The sequence below is a fragment of the Physeter macrocephalus genome, chromosome 4 (genome assembly GCF_002837175.3).
Source record: "Physeter macrocephalus isolate SW-GA chromosome 4, ASM283717v5, whole genome shotgun sequence".
NCBI classification, from domain to species: domain Eukaryota; kingdom Metazoa; phylum Chordata; class Mammalia; order Artiodactyla; family Physeteridae; genus Physeter; species Physeter macrocephalus.
The window spans coordinates 38,831,633-38,848,437 of NC_041217.1; the positions used below are offsets into that span (position 1 = coordinate 38,831,633).

At 44.1% G+C, this 16,805-nt stretch overlaps 1 protein-coding gene across 1 annotated transcript in view; it reads right to left on the minus strand.

Moving 5' to 3' along the window:
• Positions 1-16,805, minus strand: part of SRGAP2 (SLIT-ROBO Rho GTPase activating protein 2) — a 211,606-nt gene that overhangs the window by 113,251 nt on the left and 81,550 nt on the right. Inside the window, exon 3 of the mRNA XM_028488127.2 lies at positions 4,700-4,892. Within this exon, the coding sequence (XP_028343928.1) occupies positions 4,700-4,892 (193 nt within the window). The remainder of the gene's footprint in view (positions 1-4,699; positions 4,893-16,805) is intronic.

A 16,805-nucleotide genomic window follows, 5' to 3' on the forward strand; every position in this document is an offset into this window, starting at 1 on the left:
CATGGCTGCTGAGCCTGCACGTCCGGAGCCTGTGCTCCGCAACGGGAGAGGCCACAACAGTGAGAGGCCCGCGTACCGCAAAAAAAAAAAAAACAAACTGCCAAACCTAAAACAGACATGCCTAAAAAGCCTTTCCTAGGCCAAAAATGTCAATTTTCAGTTGCTAACAAATGTTTCAAGTGTGGCCTGGTGGTGTTGTCTGCCAGCTCCGTTTCAGCATCGTGGTTGTCTCTGTACAGTAACACTTGTACGTGCAAATATCAGAATACTTGGTTCTGTTTTACAACACAGAGATGAGTGGAAAGTGGAAAAATGCAAGTGCTGCTGCTAGTGTTACATTGAGAAGTAGAGTCTCATCCCTGGATGAACAAGACAAGGTTAGAAATCATCAGTCACCATAATTCCTCAAATGTTCCCTGGACTTATGCAAGCAGACCATGGGTTTAATTGTGGCAAAAAGAAGAAAATGAAAGACAAATGCTCAAAGTTCAACAGGTGAGGTGTAATTCAGAATTTCACATATATACTTATAGTAATAGAACCCACCTACTCCATGTAAAACTCCTGTACTTTTTAAGGAATAAATTATGTATGAAAGTAGGATGTTGCCTGGACTCCCTTACTGAGTTTCTCACCATCTTGCCTGTGTTAAATGCATTTGTATGTATGTCTCATTGCCTCTTCTTTAGGCTGTACCACATGAATTTGCCACTATGTGACATTCTGTGTCTTCCAAAAATCAGCAATTTCAGGTTGCACTCCAACAGATTGAAAACTCTTGGGTTTGGGACTCATTTTAGTCATCTTTACCTCTCCCAATGCCTTATAATGGGAGAATATCAATAAGAAACTGCTGGGATTAATTTTTACAGATCTTCCACTTGAAAGCCTGCTAGTTCCATAAGACAACACTATCCTACATACCTTCCATCCTTTTAAGTACTTAAAAAAATCACCTCTCCCTCCTTTGTTCCTCTCCGCCTTCCCTCCCCCATCCTCTCCTGGTAATTTTTACTTCTGGTAATTAACATTTACTACTCCCTAAAACTGGGTGTGCCCAAGCCTTGGGTCCCGGGTTTAGCTCTGTCCTTCTCTTTCTCTTCCCTGAGTTCATGTAGTTTCATATCTTCCATAGTCACTTTTTACCTCACCTCTTACCTCAATAGTATAACATCTCCACTGGAGAGCCCTCCCACTGTGCCAAACCCAACATGCCCAGAGCAGGCTCACCATTCAAACCAGGTCTTCCCTCAACAGCCCCTCTTCTATCATAGATGCCCCAATTCTTCCAGGTCACCAGGCTAGAGACACTGGGTCACCTCTGACCATTACAGTTCTTTACCCAATCAGTTACCCAGTCCTCTTCAGTTTCTTGAATACTTCTTGAATATATGCCTTCCTCTCTATTCTTTTTTGCTCTCACATCGTACATCGATTATCCCCCCAAAACCTCCATCTTGGCCTTCTCTGGCATAAAAATTCATTCTTCTACCATCTTTCCTCACGTCTCCTTCCCTACACAAGAACCCAGAGGGCTCTCTACCATGCTGCCACATCAAATTTGAACTACCCTGCTTGTCTGTCAAAGTTATTTGGTGTCTACTTATCTAAACCCTATTTTCCACCGCTTTGGGAAATACCTGTGTTCTCATAATATTTTGCTCATACCTCTGTTAAAGCCCTTTTTACATTATATTGTTTACACGTCTCTTTTCCCTGTTAGCCAAGATTCCAGAGCTTATCTCAGTCTTTGAAGGAATCAGCACAGAACACAGTACCCAGTAGGCATTTAAAAGGGGTCTGTTGAATAAGTATCAACAGATTGCTCCTCAGGATAAGATCCGACAAGAAGCTATTAAAGTAACCTAGCCATAAAGTGACAGCAAAGGAGTGGCAAAGGCTCCTCTACGAGTGCTTGTAGCCATTTGTCCTTTTGTTCCTCAACACTTACCTCAACTCATCTAACTGTGTGATGTGTTCAGTGCCTGTTTCCTCATTCTATTATAAGTGCCATGTGGAAGACGGTGCTTGTTCATTGTTATATCCCAGGGTACAGTGTCTGGTCTGAAGGAGTTCAAGGAATGCACAATGGATATTTGTTGAATGAATGCATACGAACCTTCTGCAATGAAGCTGGATCCCTCACTAGCCCCTTTACCCCTCACCACCAAACACTCCTGCTTCCTCTTTCTTGCACATGCTATTCTCTCCTACACAAATCTACCTTTAAGGACTAACCTAAATCCTACTTGCTTCATGAAAATGCTCCTGACTATTCCAGATCCTTTATCTGTCTCTGATGATTTATCACTGACCTCTTATCACATCTATATTCTACATAAAATCAATGATCTCTTAATGAGACCATTATTGCTTTATCCTCTAATTGCCTCCTATATTAAAAATATTTTCTCCCCAACCAGATATGGCTCCCTGTGGATACACACAATAAACCTGTCTTGTATCTTCCAATACCTGTACAACACAGAGCACATAGCTGGCTCTCAAGAAATACTCACTTGTTGTCTGGGAAAAATGAAGCCAGGTACCAACTTTATCGGAAGGGAAATCAATTCTCCCAGTCTTGGAGAAAACACCCTATTTCTTGTATGTGATCTTACAGCAGTTCAGCACATCTGTACCTTAATTTGTAGTAAATGTGTCCTTAAGCTGAGAATATAATATAGTACTAAAAATCAAATGCTATTTTAAACTTAGGAGGAGTTTATCAAGAGAATAAATCCAACTTTGAATTATTTTTCTAAAGCAAACAATCCCCCCACCGATCTTCATTTATCATATACTAAAATAACATTTTAGTCTCTCAGGATTGCTTATCATAAAGAGAACAGGACTTGCAAAAGATAAGGGACTTGGAGGACAAAACATCTGGAGGAAATTCTCTTTCTGGCTTCTATTGAAAATGTCATATGTTCTCCTTACTTATTCGTTGCTCAGAGCTGGCTTGTAAAGGATAAATTGTGTCCCAAATTATTAGGGCAATAAACAAAAATAGAAAACAGAGGGAAATAAGATACACTTGGCATTAATTCTTAAATTCACTCATTCACTTACTCATCCAATAATATTTAGTGAGCATCTATTATATATTACATTAAGCACTGTGGGAGACTGAACAATGAATCAGAAAAGCTTAGACAGTCCACTAAAGGAAGATAATATAAGGCAGATAGCTCTGAATGTCCTAATAAAAGAACAAAAAAAAGAACTGCTGTAAGAATTTAGAAGGGGGAGAACATTCTTCCTTCTGGGAGAATCTGGAAAGTTTCTTAAAACAGGTTGCATCTGCATTCAGTCTTAAAACATGGGTATGGCTTCGACTTGCAGAGATGTGAAGAAGGGGCACAAAAGTTCACATAACAGGATAAGCAAAGGCCCAGTGGAGTTAGTGTTCTGTTTGGCTGCAGTATAGCAGAACAGAAACAGGAAATAAGGTTGGAAAGCTGGTCGGGCCAGATGTAGAGGGGCTTGAAGACCAAGCCAAGGAGTGTACACCTCTGTGAACAGAGCAACACTTCTCAAACTTAAATGTGCACACAAATCACCTGGGGATCTTCTTACAGCAGATTGCGAGTGGGACCTGAGATTCTGCATTTCCAAAACCCCAGCGGTGCTGATCTTGGGAGACCACATCTTCAGTAACAAGAACACAGACATCGGGGGGCCATCGCACAGAGAAACTGCCTGATTCCCCAGGGTGTTCCAGGAAGACAAAATCTGATAATAATGGATCAGGCAGATTGGAACGGGGAGAAGCTGAAGACTGTTGTCCTCAACGCTGGTTGTTCGTTAGAATCATCTGGGAAGCTTTTATACCACACTGTTACCCAGGCCTTACTCCCAGAGATTCTGGTTTAATTGATCTGGAGTGGGGCCCAGATTTCAGTATTTTTAAAAAGTTCTCCAGGGAATTCTAATGTGTGGCCAGGATTGAGAACCTCTGCTAAAGATGATACAGTTAGTATTGTAATCACTCAGGCAAAGATGATGATGATCTAAACTAGTGCAATGGCAGTGAGAACAAAGTGAAGGGGCCAGTTGTATAAAATACTGTAAATGTAGAAGGAATAGGCTTTAGCAACTGTCTGCACAGCGACTTAGATTTATGGCTACAACATTCATTTCTTCCAGTTAAAGACAGTTTGGTGAAATGGTTAAGAACATAGACTCTGGAGCCAGATTACCTGGGTTTGGATTTCAGCTCTGCTATTCTGCTATTTATTTATTAGGGGTGTGTGTGTGTGTGTGTGAGAGAGAGAGAGAGAGAGAGAGAGAGAGACCTTGGGAAAGTTCCTTAACCGCTTTATGACTCAGTTTCCTCATCTGTATGTTGGGGATATAACAATAACTAACATACGGAATTGTGAAGATTAAGTGAATTAACAAATATGTAAAAGCCCTTAGAACCATGCTTGGCATATAGGAAGAGCTTTAAAGGCGTTTGCTGTTATTATAAGCATGGTTCATCATCTATTCTGATCTCTCCAAGATATCGAACTGAATGTAGGACTGATCTGGAAAAGGAGAAGTCCTTGAGGGCTCTCAACCCTCAGCCAATTTGAAATCACTAGGTCACCTGCTTCAGAAATACAATTAGATGGAGGTGGCACACCCTGCCTCTCTCCACCCCAGATCCCATTCTCAAGGTCTCTAAAAGTAACAGCCACAGTGTCCTTACTTGAACTGCTGGTCCTTGGTGCTTCGCGTCTTGGCCAGGAAGCGCTCTGCCAGCTTCTCCAGGTTGCGGGAGTAGTCCATCTCGATCTCAGCCTTCTTCCGGAAGAAGTCCTGGAGGTCCTGCAACAGCTGCACCCGGAGCTCACACTGCTGGTCCAGGCATTTCATCTGCTCTGTGAGCTGAGCACGGATCTCTGCAATGAAAGCGAGGTGAGGCAGTCAGACAGAGATCCCTGGAAAAAACCCATAACACCAACATTTACCCCTTCCATTTAGTTGTTCCCTGTGCTATGGGGAACTTAAAGGCTTTAATTTTTAAAATGTGATGTGAGGCACCACCAAAACTCACCAACTCTTTTCAGACCCTTAAAGAACACTGAAACCAGGGATCTGCTAAATCATTTAAGAGAAACTGCTTATCAGACATAATAATACTCAGAGCTACCCCTTAACGAGCACAATACTCAGAATGTAGGCTCCCTTCTGGCAGGGAGCCAAATGAATGATCTCCCAACCATCCTATTAGGTTAGTACTACTTTCATCCCTATTTTAAAGACGAGAAAACTGACTCTTAAAAAGAAGTCAAGCTATTAGGTGGTGGAGCCGGGATTCAAACCCAAACAGCTTGACTTTAGAGCCCAAACTCCTACTTTTTATACTTTCTCACATTATTTCAAACTGTTTTTCCACATCTTCATGAAGTAGGGGGAGAGGTCAGGATATTTTAATGGAGATAGAAAGGGCTCTGCCCAAGGGCAAATAGTGGCAGTCAAGAATGAAACAAGCACCCAGACCTCTAGGCAGGCAAACCATTAACTGTCAATCGGATTCCATAGTTTCCAACACCACTGAATGTAATCAATCTTCAAGAAGTTGATATTTTCACCAACAAATATCACTCATATTGGGCTTCCCTGGTGGCGCAGTGGTTGAGAGTCTGCCTGCCGATGCAGGGGACACAGGTTCGTGCCCTGGTCCGGGAAGATCCCACATGCCGCGGAGCGGCTGGGCCCGTGAGCCATGGCCGCTGAGCTTGCGCGTCCGGAGCCTGTGCTCCGCAACGGGACAGGCCACAGCAGTGAGAGGCCCGTGTACCGCAAAAAAAAAAAAAAAAAAAAAAAAAAAATCACTCATATCTCTGATGCTTCATCCTCACGGATGCTCAGAGCCTCTGCTGTGTCAAAGCTAGAAATATTTCTGGTTAAGCTCTAGCTTGGCAGCTTTCTGGCTGGCCAGAATGCTCGTACAGGGTTAGCAAACACCCTCTCTGGAACTGCAGCAATGGCAGCTCCAGATACAACCAGATCTGCCTCAGCTGCAATACTGCATTCGTTACTGACAAGAGACCTGGCACCCGCAGGAAGCAGCTTGCCAAAGCCAGACTGCAAGGCCTGCAGTGCGTATCCTGCTGAAGTTATGTCCCAATCCCCATCTGAGTCACAGGGGAGTCACTTCTTTCATCCCTTTCTTCCCCACCCCCCCCACAAGCCTGCTCAGCTCCAATAGCTTAGGATGTGACAGTAACTCCAATCCCAGGGAAAAAGAGCATCTGTATTATTACGCCTTTCCTCTGCATGCTCCAAATTCATTCCCCAACAGCAGAGTTGTAACAGTGCTTTCAGTCTATGCTCTGTAATGCATAGGGTGGGGATGTGGAATCTAGAGTTTTCATCTGAGCTGCGGATAAATCAGAGGCAAATCCAGGAACGAAGATATGATGTTGAAAATTCTGCCAACCACTCCTTTTATGAAGCAATGAGGGGTGGGCAAATGGTACATTTGGCTTCGCCTTGGAGTAGCTGCGGGTCCATCATCCATCACCATCTTCATTTTTGTTTGTTTTTACAGATATCAGGATGTACCACAAGTAACTGGTCCTTTATGGGTGATCTCAGGTGATCTGTGAGTGTAGTTCTCACACTCTTCGGCTCCCTGCCTCCTCCCGTGCCAACCACCAATGCCAACCAGGCCTGCAGTAACCTCACCTGAACTGAAACTGAGCACCGGAGGATTGTTTCAAGCAGACAGAAGGCTGCGCAGAAAAGCCGCCTACCTCATCAAAGCTCTCTTGTTCTGTGTTTTTTTGGAGTCTGATTACAGGGGTGTTGGGGGGGCGGAGATCTGCAGAGGGCATGCCAGGCATCTGGTTCCTGCCAGGGATTTCTGGGCCTCTTAAAGGCAACAGCCCTTGCCGAAACTATTCCTCGAGGCATCTGTCCTCTTTCTATCTTTGATAGATAGAGGTAGTAGCTGGTAGTAGTAGCCACTGGGTAGGCAGACTGTGGGTGGAGAGGACATTCACAATGCTCATTGATATTACTTACAACTTGTCCATTAAATAAGAATCAGGGCATCTTAGCGTGAAAAGGCTTTCCAGGTACCCAGTCAGTAACAGATGTGCAAGAGGATGTGGATAGGCAGGGGGCTATCAGCCCTCTCTGAGTCACTTGTAATTCATTTAAGACTTTGCTTCAATAAACTCTCTAACCAGTGGAGCAGAAAGGGAGCACAGGAGGATGGATGACCTTCCTTCCACCTTCGCCATAAAAAGAGGAGGCTAAGCAAATTCCCACAATACCCATGGGTTTCCAGAGGTAGACCGCTCCAGGGTTGTCCTGTCTGAGGAACAAGCACTTCATAGGAGGCCTTTATGATACGTGAATTAATCTAAGAAGGCCCAACGTGCATCCAGCCAGCATGGAATTCCACCCTGACCTCCTTAGGTGTCTCAACAAATGGGCAGCATTACCCAAAGTGCACCCCAACCTCAGGCATCCCCTCCGGGCCCCTGAAGGAAAGGGAGCACACGCTTACTGAACACCTTTACACACATCATCTCCTTTAACCTTTATTACTAGTCCATAATTGGTATCCCAATTGTCCTGATTGCACAGATGAGAAAACTGAAGCATGACAAGTAATTTACCAAAGGCTCATACAATTAGGTGCAAGTGGGGTTGAAGCCAAATGAAGGTTTGCCTTGACTTGTCAAAGAGGTTGTCGGTGGGGCAGGGAAACAAGAGAAACGAACAAGAGTCTGGGGTCTCTGAGGTATTTCTGGGGGAATCACAGTTTCTCTCGCTCCAAACCCTGGAATATCCCCTTCCCCACCTTCCAGATGAGGTGGTGACTCAGGCCCCCAGAGTCAAGTTTGGAGTAGCCCGGTGACTCACTAACTAGCCCATGTTTCAACTAGTCCACAACTCGTCTGGATCCCTTCCTGCTTCCTAGATCTCCTCTACAGGGCAGCTTTGAAGGAAGTGAGAATGCGATATCCCCACCCCAATCCAGGAAAAGGAGAGTCTCTGCTAAGAGATACCACCTGCCACTGTGGTTAATTAGTGAGGCAACTCCACTGAGCATCTCCCCTCCCCCACCACCCCTCCCCATAGAAGGAGATGCCGCCCTGGCTCCCACCCTCAGAGCCTCTGAACAGGCACTTAAGGGAGACTCCAACTACCCCCATCTCCAGGCCTGCAGCTCCAAGACAGAATGGCTGCTCTGTCCAGGGCAAAATGTGCTCTGTCCAGGCTTTTGCTGCTGCTGCTTTTGCTGCAAAGACAAACAATGGTCCCCAAGAAGGCAGCTGTGCCAGACCCAGTCCTCTGTCCATGCATATGAGGGGCAGGAAACAATAGGCCACTGAATGCCAGCACGCCTGGGCCATGGGCCCAGGCTGGAGGCCCCTCTGCACCCTGGCCGACCAAGAAACTACAAGGGCAGAAAGAAGAAAGGGGCAATTTATAAAAACATGGAGGAATTCCTCACAGCTCCATCCACACAGTGCCATCGTGTGCTTAGGCCAGAATGCACGTGCACACATGTATACACGCAAAGACACACAGTCACACCACCCACAGTGCTTCACCACATCAACCCAAGAAGCCTTTGCAAATTCAGTTTATAGTTGGATGAGAGTTCCTGGGAGCTGGGGATGATGGGATCTTTGTAGGTTCTGTCCCTAGAACCACCCTGAAGAAGTCAAGTTCTCACGTTCTACATGCAGCTGTATCTCAGGGCTATAAATGTATTTCATGGCCATCCAGAAAGTCAAAGTACAAAGGTCACCATGAACGACCTGGAGTGATACATGTCAAAAATGACCTCCCCTGGGCACCCCACACTGCCCATTTATTCAGCAAATCTTTAGTGTGCCCCTACTGTATAACAGACCCTGTGCTAGGTGATGGCAACAGAGGACAAAACAGGCCCAAGCCCTGCCCTAATGAAGCATGGCTTGACAAGAAGAGGAAGGAAAAGAAAGCAAAGACAGTCTCATTACTTTTGCTTCAAATATTCTTTATTATAGATAGCCATGGTATTAAGCCCCCACCTACAGACCAAAGATTTAAAAATCATCAGTAGCAGGCAAAAAATATTAGGCAATAAGCCTAAGAACATTTCAATGTCCTCTGACTCTTTTTCTATTATGTTTTATAAAAATGACACTTGAATAAAAACTGCAGCTTCCCTTGCAAAAGGGACCAAAGTTCTAGAACAAGTTTCTTGAAAATCAGAGTTAACCTTTGGTTAGCATTTCATTCAAAGATTCAAGTCAAAATGTAACTCCACTGTTCTGGAACTAGACCGTGACAGTGGTTGCACAATCTTGTGAACATACAAAAACAAAAAACAAAAAACCCACTGAATTGTACACTTCAAAGGGGTAAATTTTATGGTATGTGAATTATATCTCATTACAAAAATTGAACCCCACCAAAACAGCATGTCCTGCTGAGTGCCATCCTGCCAACTAAGGGGAAAATGGTCCAGCAAACAGGCACCAAAAGGAGGAAGGGGGCTTCCCTGGTGGCACAGTGGTTGAGACTCTGCCTGCCAATGCAGGGGTCACGGGTTCGAGCCCTGGTCTGGGAAGATCCCACATGCCGCGGAGCAACTGGGCCCGTGAGCCACAACTACTGAGCCTGCGTGTCTGGAGCCTGTGCTCCGCAACAAGAGAGGCCGCGATAGTGAGAGGTCCAAGCACCGCGATGAAGAGTGGCCCCCGCTCGCTGCAACTGGAGAAAGCCCTGGCACAGAAATGAAGACCCAACACAGCCAAAAATAAATAAATAAATAAATAAATTTTTTTTAAAAAAAAAAGGAGGAAGGAATTCTTGGTTTCCATTTCTCCACTTGTATGGGCTGAATTTCAGTTCTGCATTGAATACTCTTAAAGCAAATCTTAGAAGCTGTCCCTCAGGACAGGAAGCTTGGCCAGGACATTGAACTCCACTGGCAGATCACCATTCCACCATTTCCGAAGGGTGTCAGATCAAAACCTGGCAAGGAATGTTTTTACGTATGAGTTCAAATGCAGGCTCAGCACACACGTCCAGAAGAGCTCCCCCCAGGATATGCTGACTCCTTGTCCACGCTTGGCCATAGCTGAGATCCTAACTACACCTGTCCTGGGAGTTAGAAGGAGGCTCATTTCCTTTTTAGAAAGAAGCTGAAGGGACACAAAACGGATGAAATTCAAAGAAAAACTAGACCTAACAGGATACTGATCATTTAACAAAAACAGGGCCCTGCCACAGCGACAATCATGGAGATTCTAAAATTATATAACACCTGCCAATGCAGGTGACACAGTCCTCTAGAAACTGTCCTCACTTCAGAGAACACCCAGGAAATTCATCAGTCAGCAGAGTACTGGGGGATTCTGTTCAGCTCACTGCTTCCAATCCAAAGATATTAACCCCTTTCTTTCCCTCTTTCAAAATTCATCTCCTTTTTTAGGAATTCTGTCTGATTAAGTCACACGGAAGCCCCTCCTATGAATCCCTTATCTCTGAGGAGGAAATGGGGGTCGGGGGGAGGCCGGGAGAAAGATGTAATCTTTCAGGAGATCAACACAGGCACGTCCTTCCCTTCTCCTTGATGTGCTGGCACCTAGGGGACAAGAGCTGCCACTCCCACAGGTTGTGCTCAGAGCCGGTTGAGCATGAGGTCAGCCTGGGTTCCCAACTGGGAACCAGGCCTGATGCCGGTCTTTCTTCACAAAATCTGCCTCTCCTGCTTTTAGCCTTTCACAAACACATGATGTCACCTCGGCCATCTCAGGAATATGAATTCCTAGTACCTTTCCAGCAAGTGTTACATAAGAAGACAATTGAGGCTTTCACCAGGCTCTACCTTCCATATCTCTTACCAAGACCTCTTATCACAACGGTCATCGGCTCCTCTCAGAACTGTTCCCTGGGAAACAGAATGCTGGAATACCTTGCCAAGTCTTACTCTTTACCTGCAGGTTTGCCTTTCTACAAACTCAGTAATGGGAAGGCCTTTAAATTTCTTCTTGGACAGATAACCGAACCAGAGCGCAGAGAAGGGGAAGGAATTTCTGGAGATCACACAGCTATTAAGCTTCAGATCTAGGCCTGGAACCCGGGTCACTGGGTTCCTAAGCCAAGGTTCTTTCTTACTTACTCTTGTCACAAATATTTATTTGAGCACCTTCCAGGTGCTCTGAGAGTACAAAGACAAAGTCCTCTGTCAATGTTAGCAAAGCAGTCAGGAAGAGACAAGTAAAAAACCTACAACAAACACAGTGAAACAATAATATAAATAAATGAGGTATGCACACAATGTCGTGACAGCAGAGAGAAGGAAGACACGTATCACCCTCAATCAACTTCCTATACCACATCTTTCAGTGACTGACATTATTACTTATCTCAGTAGTCAGTATGCCAATAAAAGCCATCAAGCTACTCTTAGCAAACTAGAAAACAGCAAATATTCTTCCTCAAAGAGTGTGATTGATGGCCTTTTTCCTCGTTACTTTACCCTATTGAATATAGCATAGAAACAAACATGAGTTAATCCAAACAATCAATCAACAAATAGCTACTAAGCTTCCAGAATATGTGGATGTGACATACTTATTGTTTTCCCTTCCTTGCATCCATATCCTCCCCGACTCTTAGTGCTTTTGACAAAGCTGATTCCACCTCCGGCCTCTCCAAAGATGGTAGATGTTACCTCCAGACCCTGTTTAGGAGCTACAAGACCTGGGGACAATGTCAGTCTGAGACAGTGCTATCATCTTGCCACCATGAGTGGAATGGAGCCAACCTAGAGGAAGCAGAGCTGAGGTATGGGAAAAGGAAACTTGAGCCCCTGAATCAATCATGGCCAGATGCCAGCCCTATCCCTGGCCCTTTCCAGCATACAAGCCAACTCATTCCGTTTTTGCTTAAAATAGTTTTCATTGGGGTTTTGGTCTCTTGCAAACAAAGGATTCCTAGTGGACTAAGTAGGGAATTCTCAAGTATTCGGAAGCATGAAGGTCCCTGTCCTCAAGGAACTTACAATCTAATTGTAAAAACATGATCAAAAGATATAATACATTTTCAAAAAAATACATAATTATTTACATATTACATATAATGCAATATATAATTAAATAGATAAGTCTTTATTAGAGTATACTGCAAGAATGAAACTGAGAAGAAATATTACAGGTTAAAGTCTTAAGGACTCAAAGCAGTGGGGACTAACATTGCTAAAGTAAGGCTTCTTGAGAAAGACTAAACTCCTTGAGAGGTAGAAATTGTTTGTTTGGCTCACATACTCCTAGACCCAAAACAATACCTGGCATAAAGTAGGGCTTGAAATTTAAATTTGTGGAAGGAAGCAGAGGATAAAGAGAGAAAATGGGAGGAAAGAGAAGTCAGAACTAGTATTCTGAGGATGGGTAAAATTTCAATAAATGGAAGGGTGAGGAGACAATCTTCCAGAAGAAGGGAAAACATAAGTGGAGAGATGGGAATGTTTGAGCGCGGCCTCTTTATGAGATAGTGAGGAGGCTGGCCTCACCAGAACAAAAGGTGACACGTAAGGGTAGGTCAGAGATAAGGGTGCACAGGGAGGAGCAGCTCCAAAGGCTAACAGGGTAGTTTGGATTTCAAGAGGCCAGAAATGGAGCTGGTGAAAGTTTGTGTCATGATGGGAACAGAGCTGAAGGAAGATCAGAGTGGAGGAGGTCTGCTGGATGGGTTCCTAGGCCTTCTAAATTAAGAGATGGAGTGAGCGTTAATGAGTAATCCAGGCTGAATTGTACAGAGGTCAAAAAGAACAGGAGAATTCCATGAGTGGAAAATCCCCACACATACTAACGCTAATCACTAGTAATAATACATACTTTAGAGCCACTGATCCTAAAGCTAGTGAGTCCAAGCTATCCCTTCCTATACAGTGGTGAGTAAACTGGACACGTAAGAGAGACCGTTGGGTTCAAAGGTAAGACAGTTACCTTGGTGGGAGGAAGGAGGGGTGGTGGCAACTGGAGTGCTAGCCTCTCTGGCTTTCCTTTTACTATAGTTCTTTGTGTCGAATTTTAAGTTTGGCCATCTTCAAAACTGTCTGCCCTGTGCAGTAGATTTCCCCAAAGTGATGAAAGAAAGAACCTTTCCTCCCCTCGCATTAACTCCACACTACCTAAGAGCGATGCATGCAGCTTTGGAGACAAGGAGAAACCAGCCAGGGGGAAGGAGAAGGAGAAAAATGGCCTTAAGGGTTTCCGAAGGACGTCCATTAATTAACTGTTGAGCCCCCAAGTGAAGACACAGAAAGCAGCCTCATAAAGCCAATGAGACAGGAGGGTGTGAAGGAGAATATCTCAATGAACTTTAATCATCAGGACTGCTCTTGGCAGGCCGCCTTGGTTCTTTTAAGTGACTCAATAGAAAGTCAAAGACAAAAGCCTCCCAAATGAACAAGCTGCCACCTCAAATGCCAAAGTAGTAATTTTAGCTCCTAGGCCTTGCCTGAGATGTTTAAGAAACAGAATTCCTGAGGTCCAAAGTCTAGAATTAACTTGTACTACAAACTAAAGATTTGGAATGAGATGACCAACGGCTCCTCTGGGAAATGTTACCTAGTCTGATGCCCCTGATTGATTGCTAGAGACAAAGTGGAAGTGAATTCCCAAGGACCATGATAACCAACCAACAAATCTAGCAAATATTTGTCTCATACCATCTCTGTGCAAAGATCTGAGTGACAAATCATTGGAACACACAAGAAAACATAAGACATTGTCTTGCTTTCAAGGAGCTTATAATCCAATTGGGAAAAAAAGGAGACGAAATGCAAAAGCATTCAACTGTATAGGACTGTGTGTGCTAAGTGCCAAGATAATCGTCCCAGATTACACTCAGAGAGGAGATCAGTATAAACCAGGATCAGCCTGAGTTAGTCTTCAGGCCTGGAAATGGGGAGGATTTAAAGAGGTCTAAGGGTTATAGAGGAAGGAGGGCTGTGATTACTAGGGCAAAGGTGAGGAGGCAGAAATGGGCAGATCAAGCCCAGGAGCCTGTGTGAGTACAGCACAGTGATTTGAAGGTTTATTCAGAAGAGCATGGAGAGAAAGAGGCGGGGTGGAAAAGCAAGAAAGGGCGTGCATGCTCGATGAGCAGATCAGATACACTGTTCCAAAGGGATCTGTAAACTGTGGACAAAGCAAGGTCAGGGTCTTGAAAAGCAGAAGGACAGCACAAGAAGAGTCAAAAACCCAAGGACTTCCCTGAAATCAACTCCTGAAAAGACTAAATGTCAATTTCAACATGTCCACTATAGTAATGGACAACGGTAAACTGTATGCTGCTCAAGGCTCCAGCGCAACTGAATGGAAAACAAACCAGATCAATCCTAAAATCCAGACCCTAAATTCCTAGAGAGCTGGCTCTGGAGGATTTACTTCATTTTGTGTAGGACACAGCTTGGCCTACAGTATTGGCACATCGTTTCAGATTTAGTTCCACCAGCATGGACCAAGCCCCTACTAGTTGTTGGGAAAAGGGACAAAGATGACTGCAGAGGACCAGGAGATTCACTCGGCCTTTGAAGTGCCTGTGGAACTTCCTATTGGAAAATGCAGCTTTGTTCTCCAGTCTGGAGTTCTCAGGAGAGGTCAAGTCTGGAAGGAGACATTTGCGAGCCATCAGCAAGCAGGTGGGAGTATGAAGTTAACCATGAAAGCGAATGCAGCTGCCCATAGAAAGCATGGAGAATGAAAGAGAAGTAGGCCTAAGCCTGGGGACACCCTCATTTAGGATGAAAGCAAAAGAAGAGGAGATAGGAAACTAGAGTGAGAATGGAAAGAGATGTATCAAGGTGTCAATAACTGCAAATTACTTAAAGAAGAAAGCAGGGCAAAGAGTTTATTAACTTGGGCGATCATTTGCTATGCATCACCCAAGATGAACACAACCACCTTACTGACAGGCTGGGTCAGCCTGTACTGCTCCAGTTGCTATGACTGTTCCAGTCCTTCATGCTGGTGGGCCTCCCTGACAGCCCCTTGCCTTGTACCTGTGCTACACGCCTCTCAATTCCCACCCCAGGGTTTCCCTGTCGCCACTAAGGCATGGGATTTGGAGGGACCTGCTCAGCCACCAGCCATGCCATGAAGAAGCACAGGGGAATTGAAGCTCTAGGACATCAACCCCTGAGTAAGAGGGGATGGGGGCTGGCAAATGAAATCTTCTCCCTCCTTTCCCCAGTGGACCATTCAGAGATGTAGTAGCTTCACATATTTTCTCTGAGGATGTCCCACAAGACCAAATGATCAGCCTGTCATGAAGCTGTGGCCAGCCTCTAAGCAGTCCCTTATATTTGTTCTCCCTCCCTCTAGGTGGAAAGCAAAAGAAAGCAGTTCTCGCTTTCTCGCTTTCTTTCTTCCTTTCTCGCTTCCCTTTTCTCCTCATTCCTGCTTCCCTGTGATGGCTCTCACAAATAAAGTGTAAGCTTTTGCCTCTAGAGCTCTAATTCTAGGGAACCCAGACTAAGACAATTACCATGGGCCAGGCACTGTTCTAGATGATGGATAGATCATCTTTTCTTTGATGAAACTTATTCCCCAACGAAAGTATCTGCTTAGTAGAGTGCTGAGAATAGCTAACTAATAGTTATTTTTCTAGGACTCAACGTATTTGTGAAGTGATTGGTTGGTTATAAGAACTGATTTAGTTGACTACAGTTTGTTTTCTATGAACAGGTAAAGTGTCTCTACAAAAGTTATGGGCAGGTTTACAATCAACAGTGATCACAGATGCCATTTATTAAATACTTTCTATGTGACTGATAGAAAGTTGAGTCACCATTTAAGTGTAAAGGTATGTTATCTCATTTAATCCTCAAAACATTCCAGTGGGATAAGTTTAGAATAAAGCAGAATGGTTAAGAGCCCAGACATTGCATTCAGAAAGACCTGGCTTTAATTCTAGCTCTGCCACATGCTAGTTGTGTATCCTTGAATAAGACACTTAATCTCTCTAAGTCTGTTTCATTACCTATAAAATAGAGTTTGTAACAGCAGCCACACCAGTGGATTGTTGTAAAGCGTAGAAGAGATAACGTAGATAAAATAGGTAAAGTGTTTACTATATGCCAGGTACCTAGTAAGAGTCTATTAAGTCAATCATGATTCCACCCACTTCACAGATGGGGACCACCGAGGTTCAGAGAGATTAGTTAATTGCCTGAGGTCACCAAGATAGTTACAGATCACAACAGGATCTGAACCTAGATGCATTCAATTCTAAAACAGGGCTCTTACCCACTCTCCTACATTTTTTTAAATGAAACTGAGATATGGACTCATTTAGTTGCCTTTCATACTGGAATCCTATAGTTCTAGCTGGCAGTATTGATTGGGATCCCTGAATTTCTTTAGCTTATCACACAAAAGTCCTCATTCTTACTGCCTTAACTCTGAGTATTTAAGTATTTGTGTTGCGGTGGAGTGGGAAAACACCTTTATATCACTTCTTCTTGAAGGAAATCGTAGCAAAAAGTCCATGCCCACCTAGAGATGCTATGAATTGGAGAGGCAGCAGAGCAAAATCTGAGTTACCATTCAACCTTCTCTGAGCCTGCTTGGCACAAAGAAAGTATTTAGTAAGTGGCATCTATGATCACTATTGACTGTATATGACGTGCCTGCCTATAACTAGAAAACAGACTGTCTGGGCTCAAAATGCCAGCTCCATCACTTACTAGCTGTGTGACCCTGAGAAAATTACTTAACTTCTCTGTGCCTCAATGTCTCTCTGTGTCAAAGTTCATTAATAATAGTACCTACCTCTTAGAGTTTTTA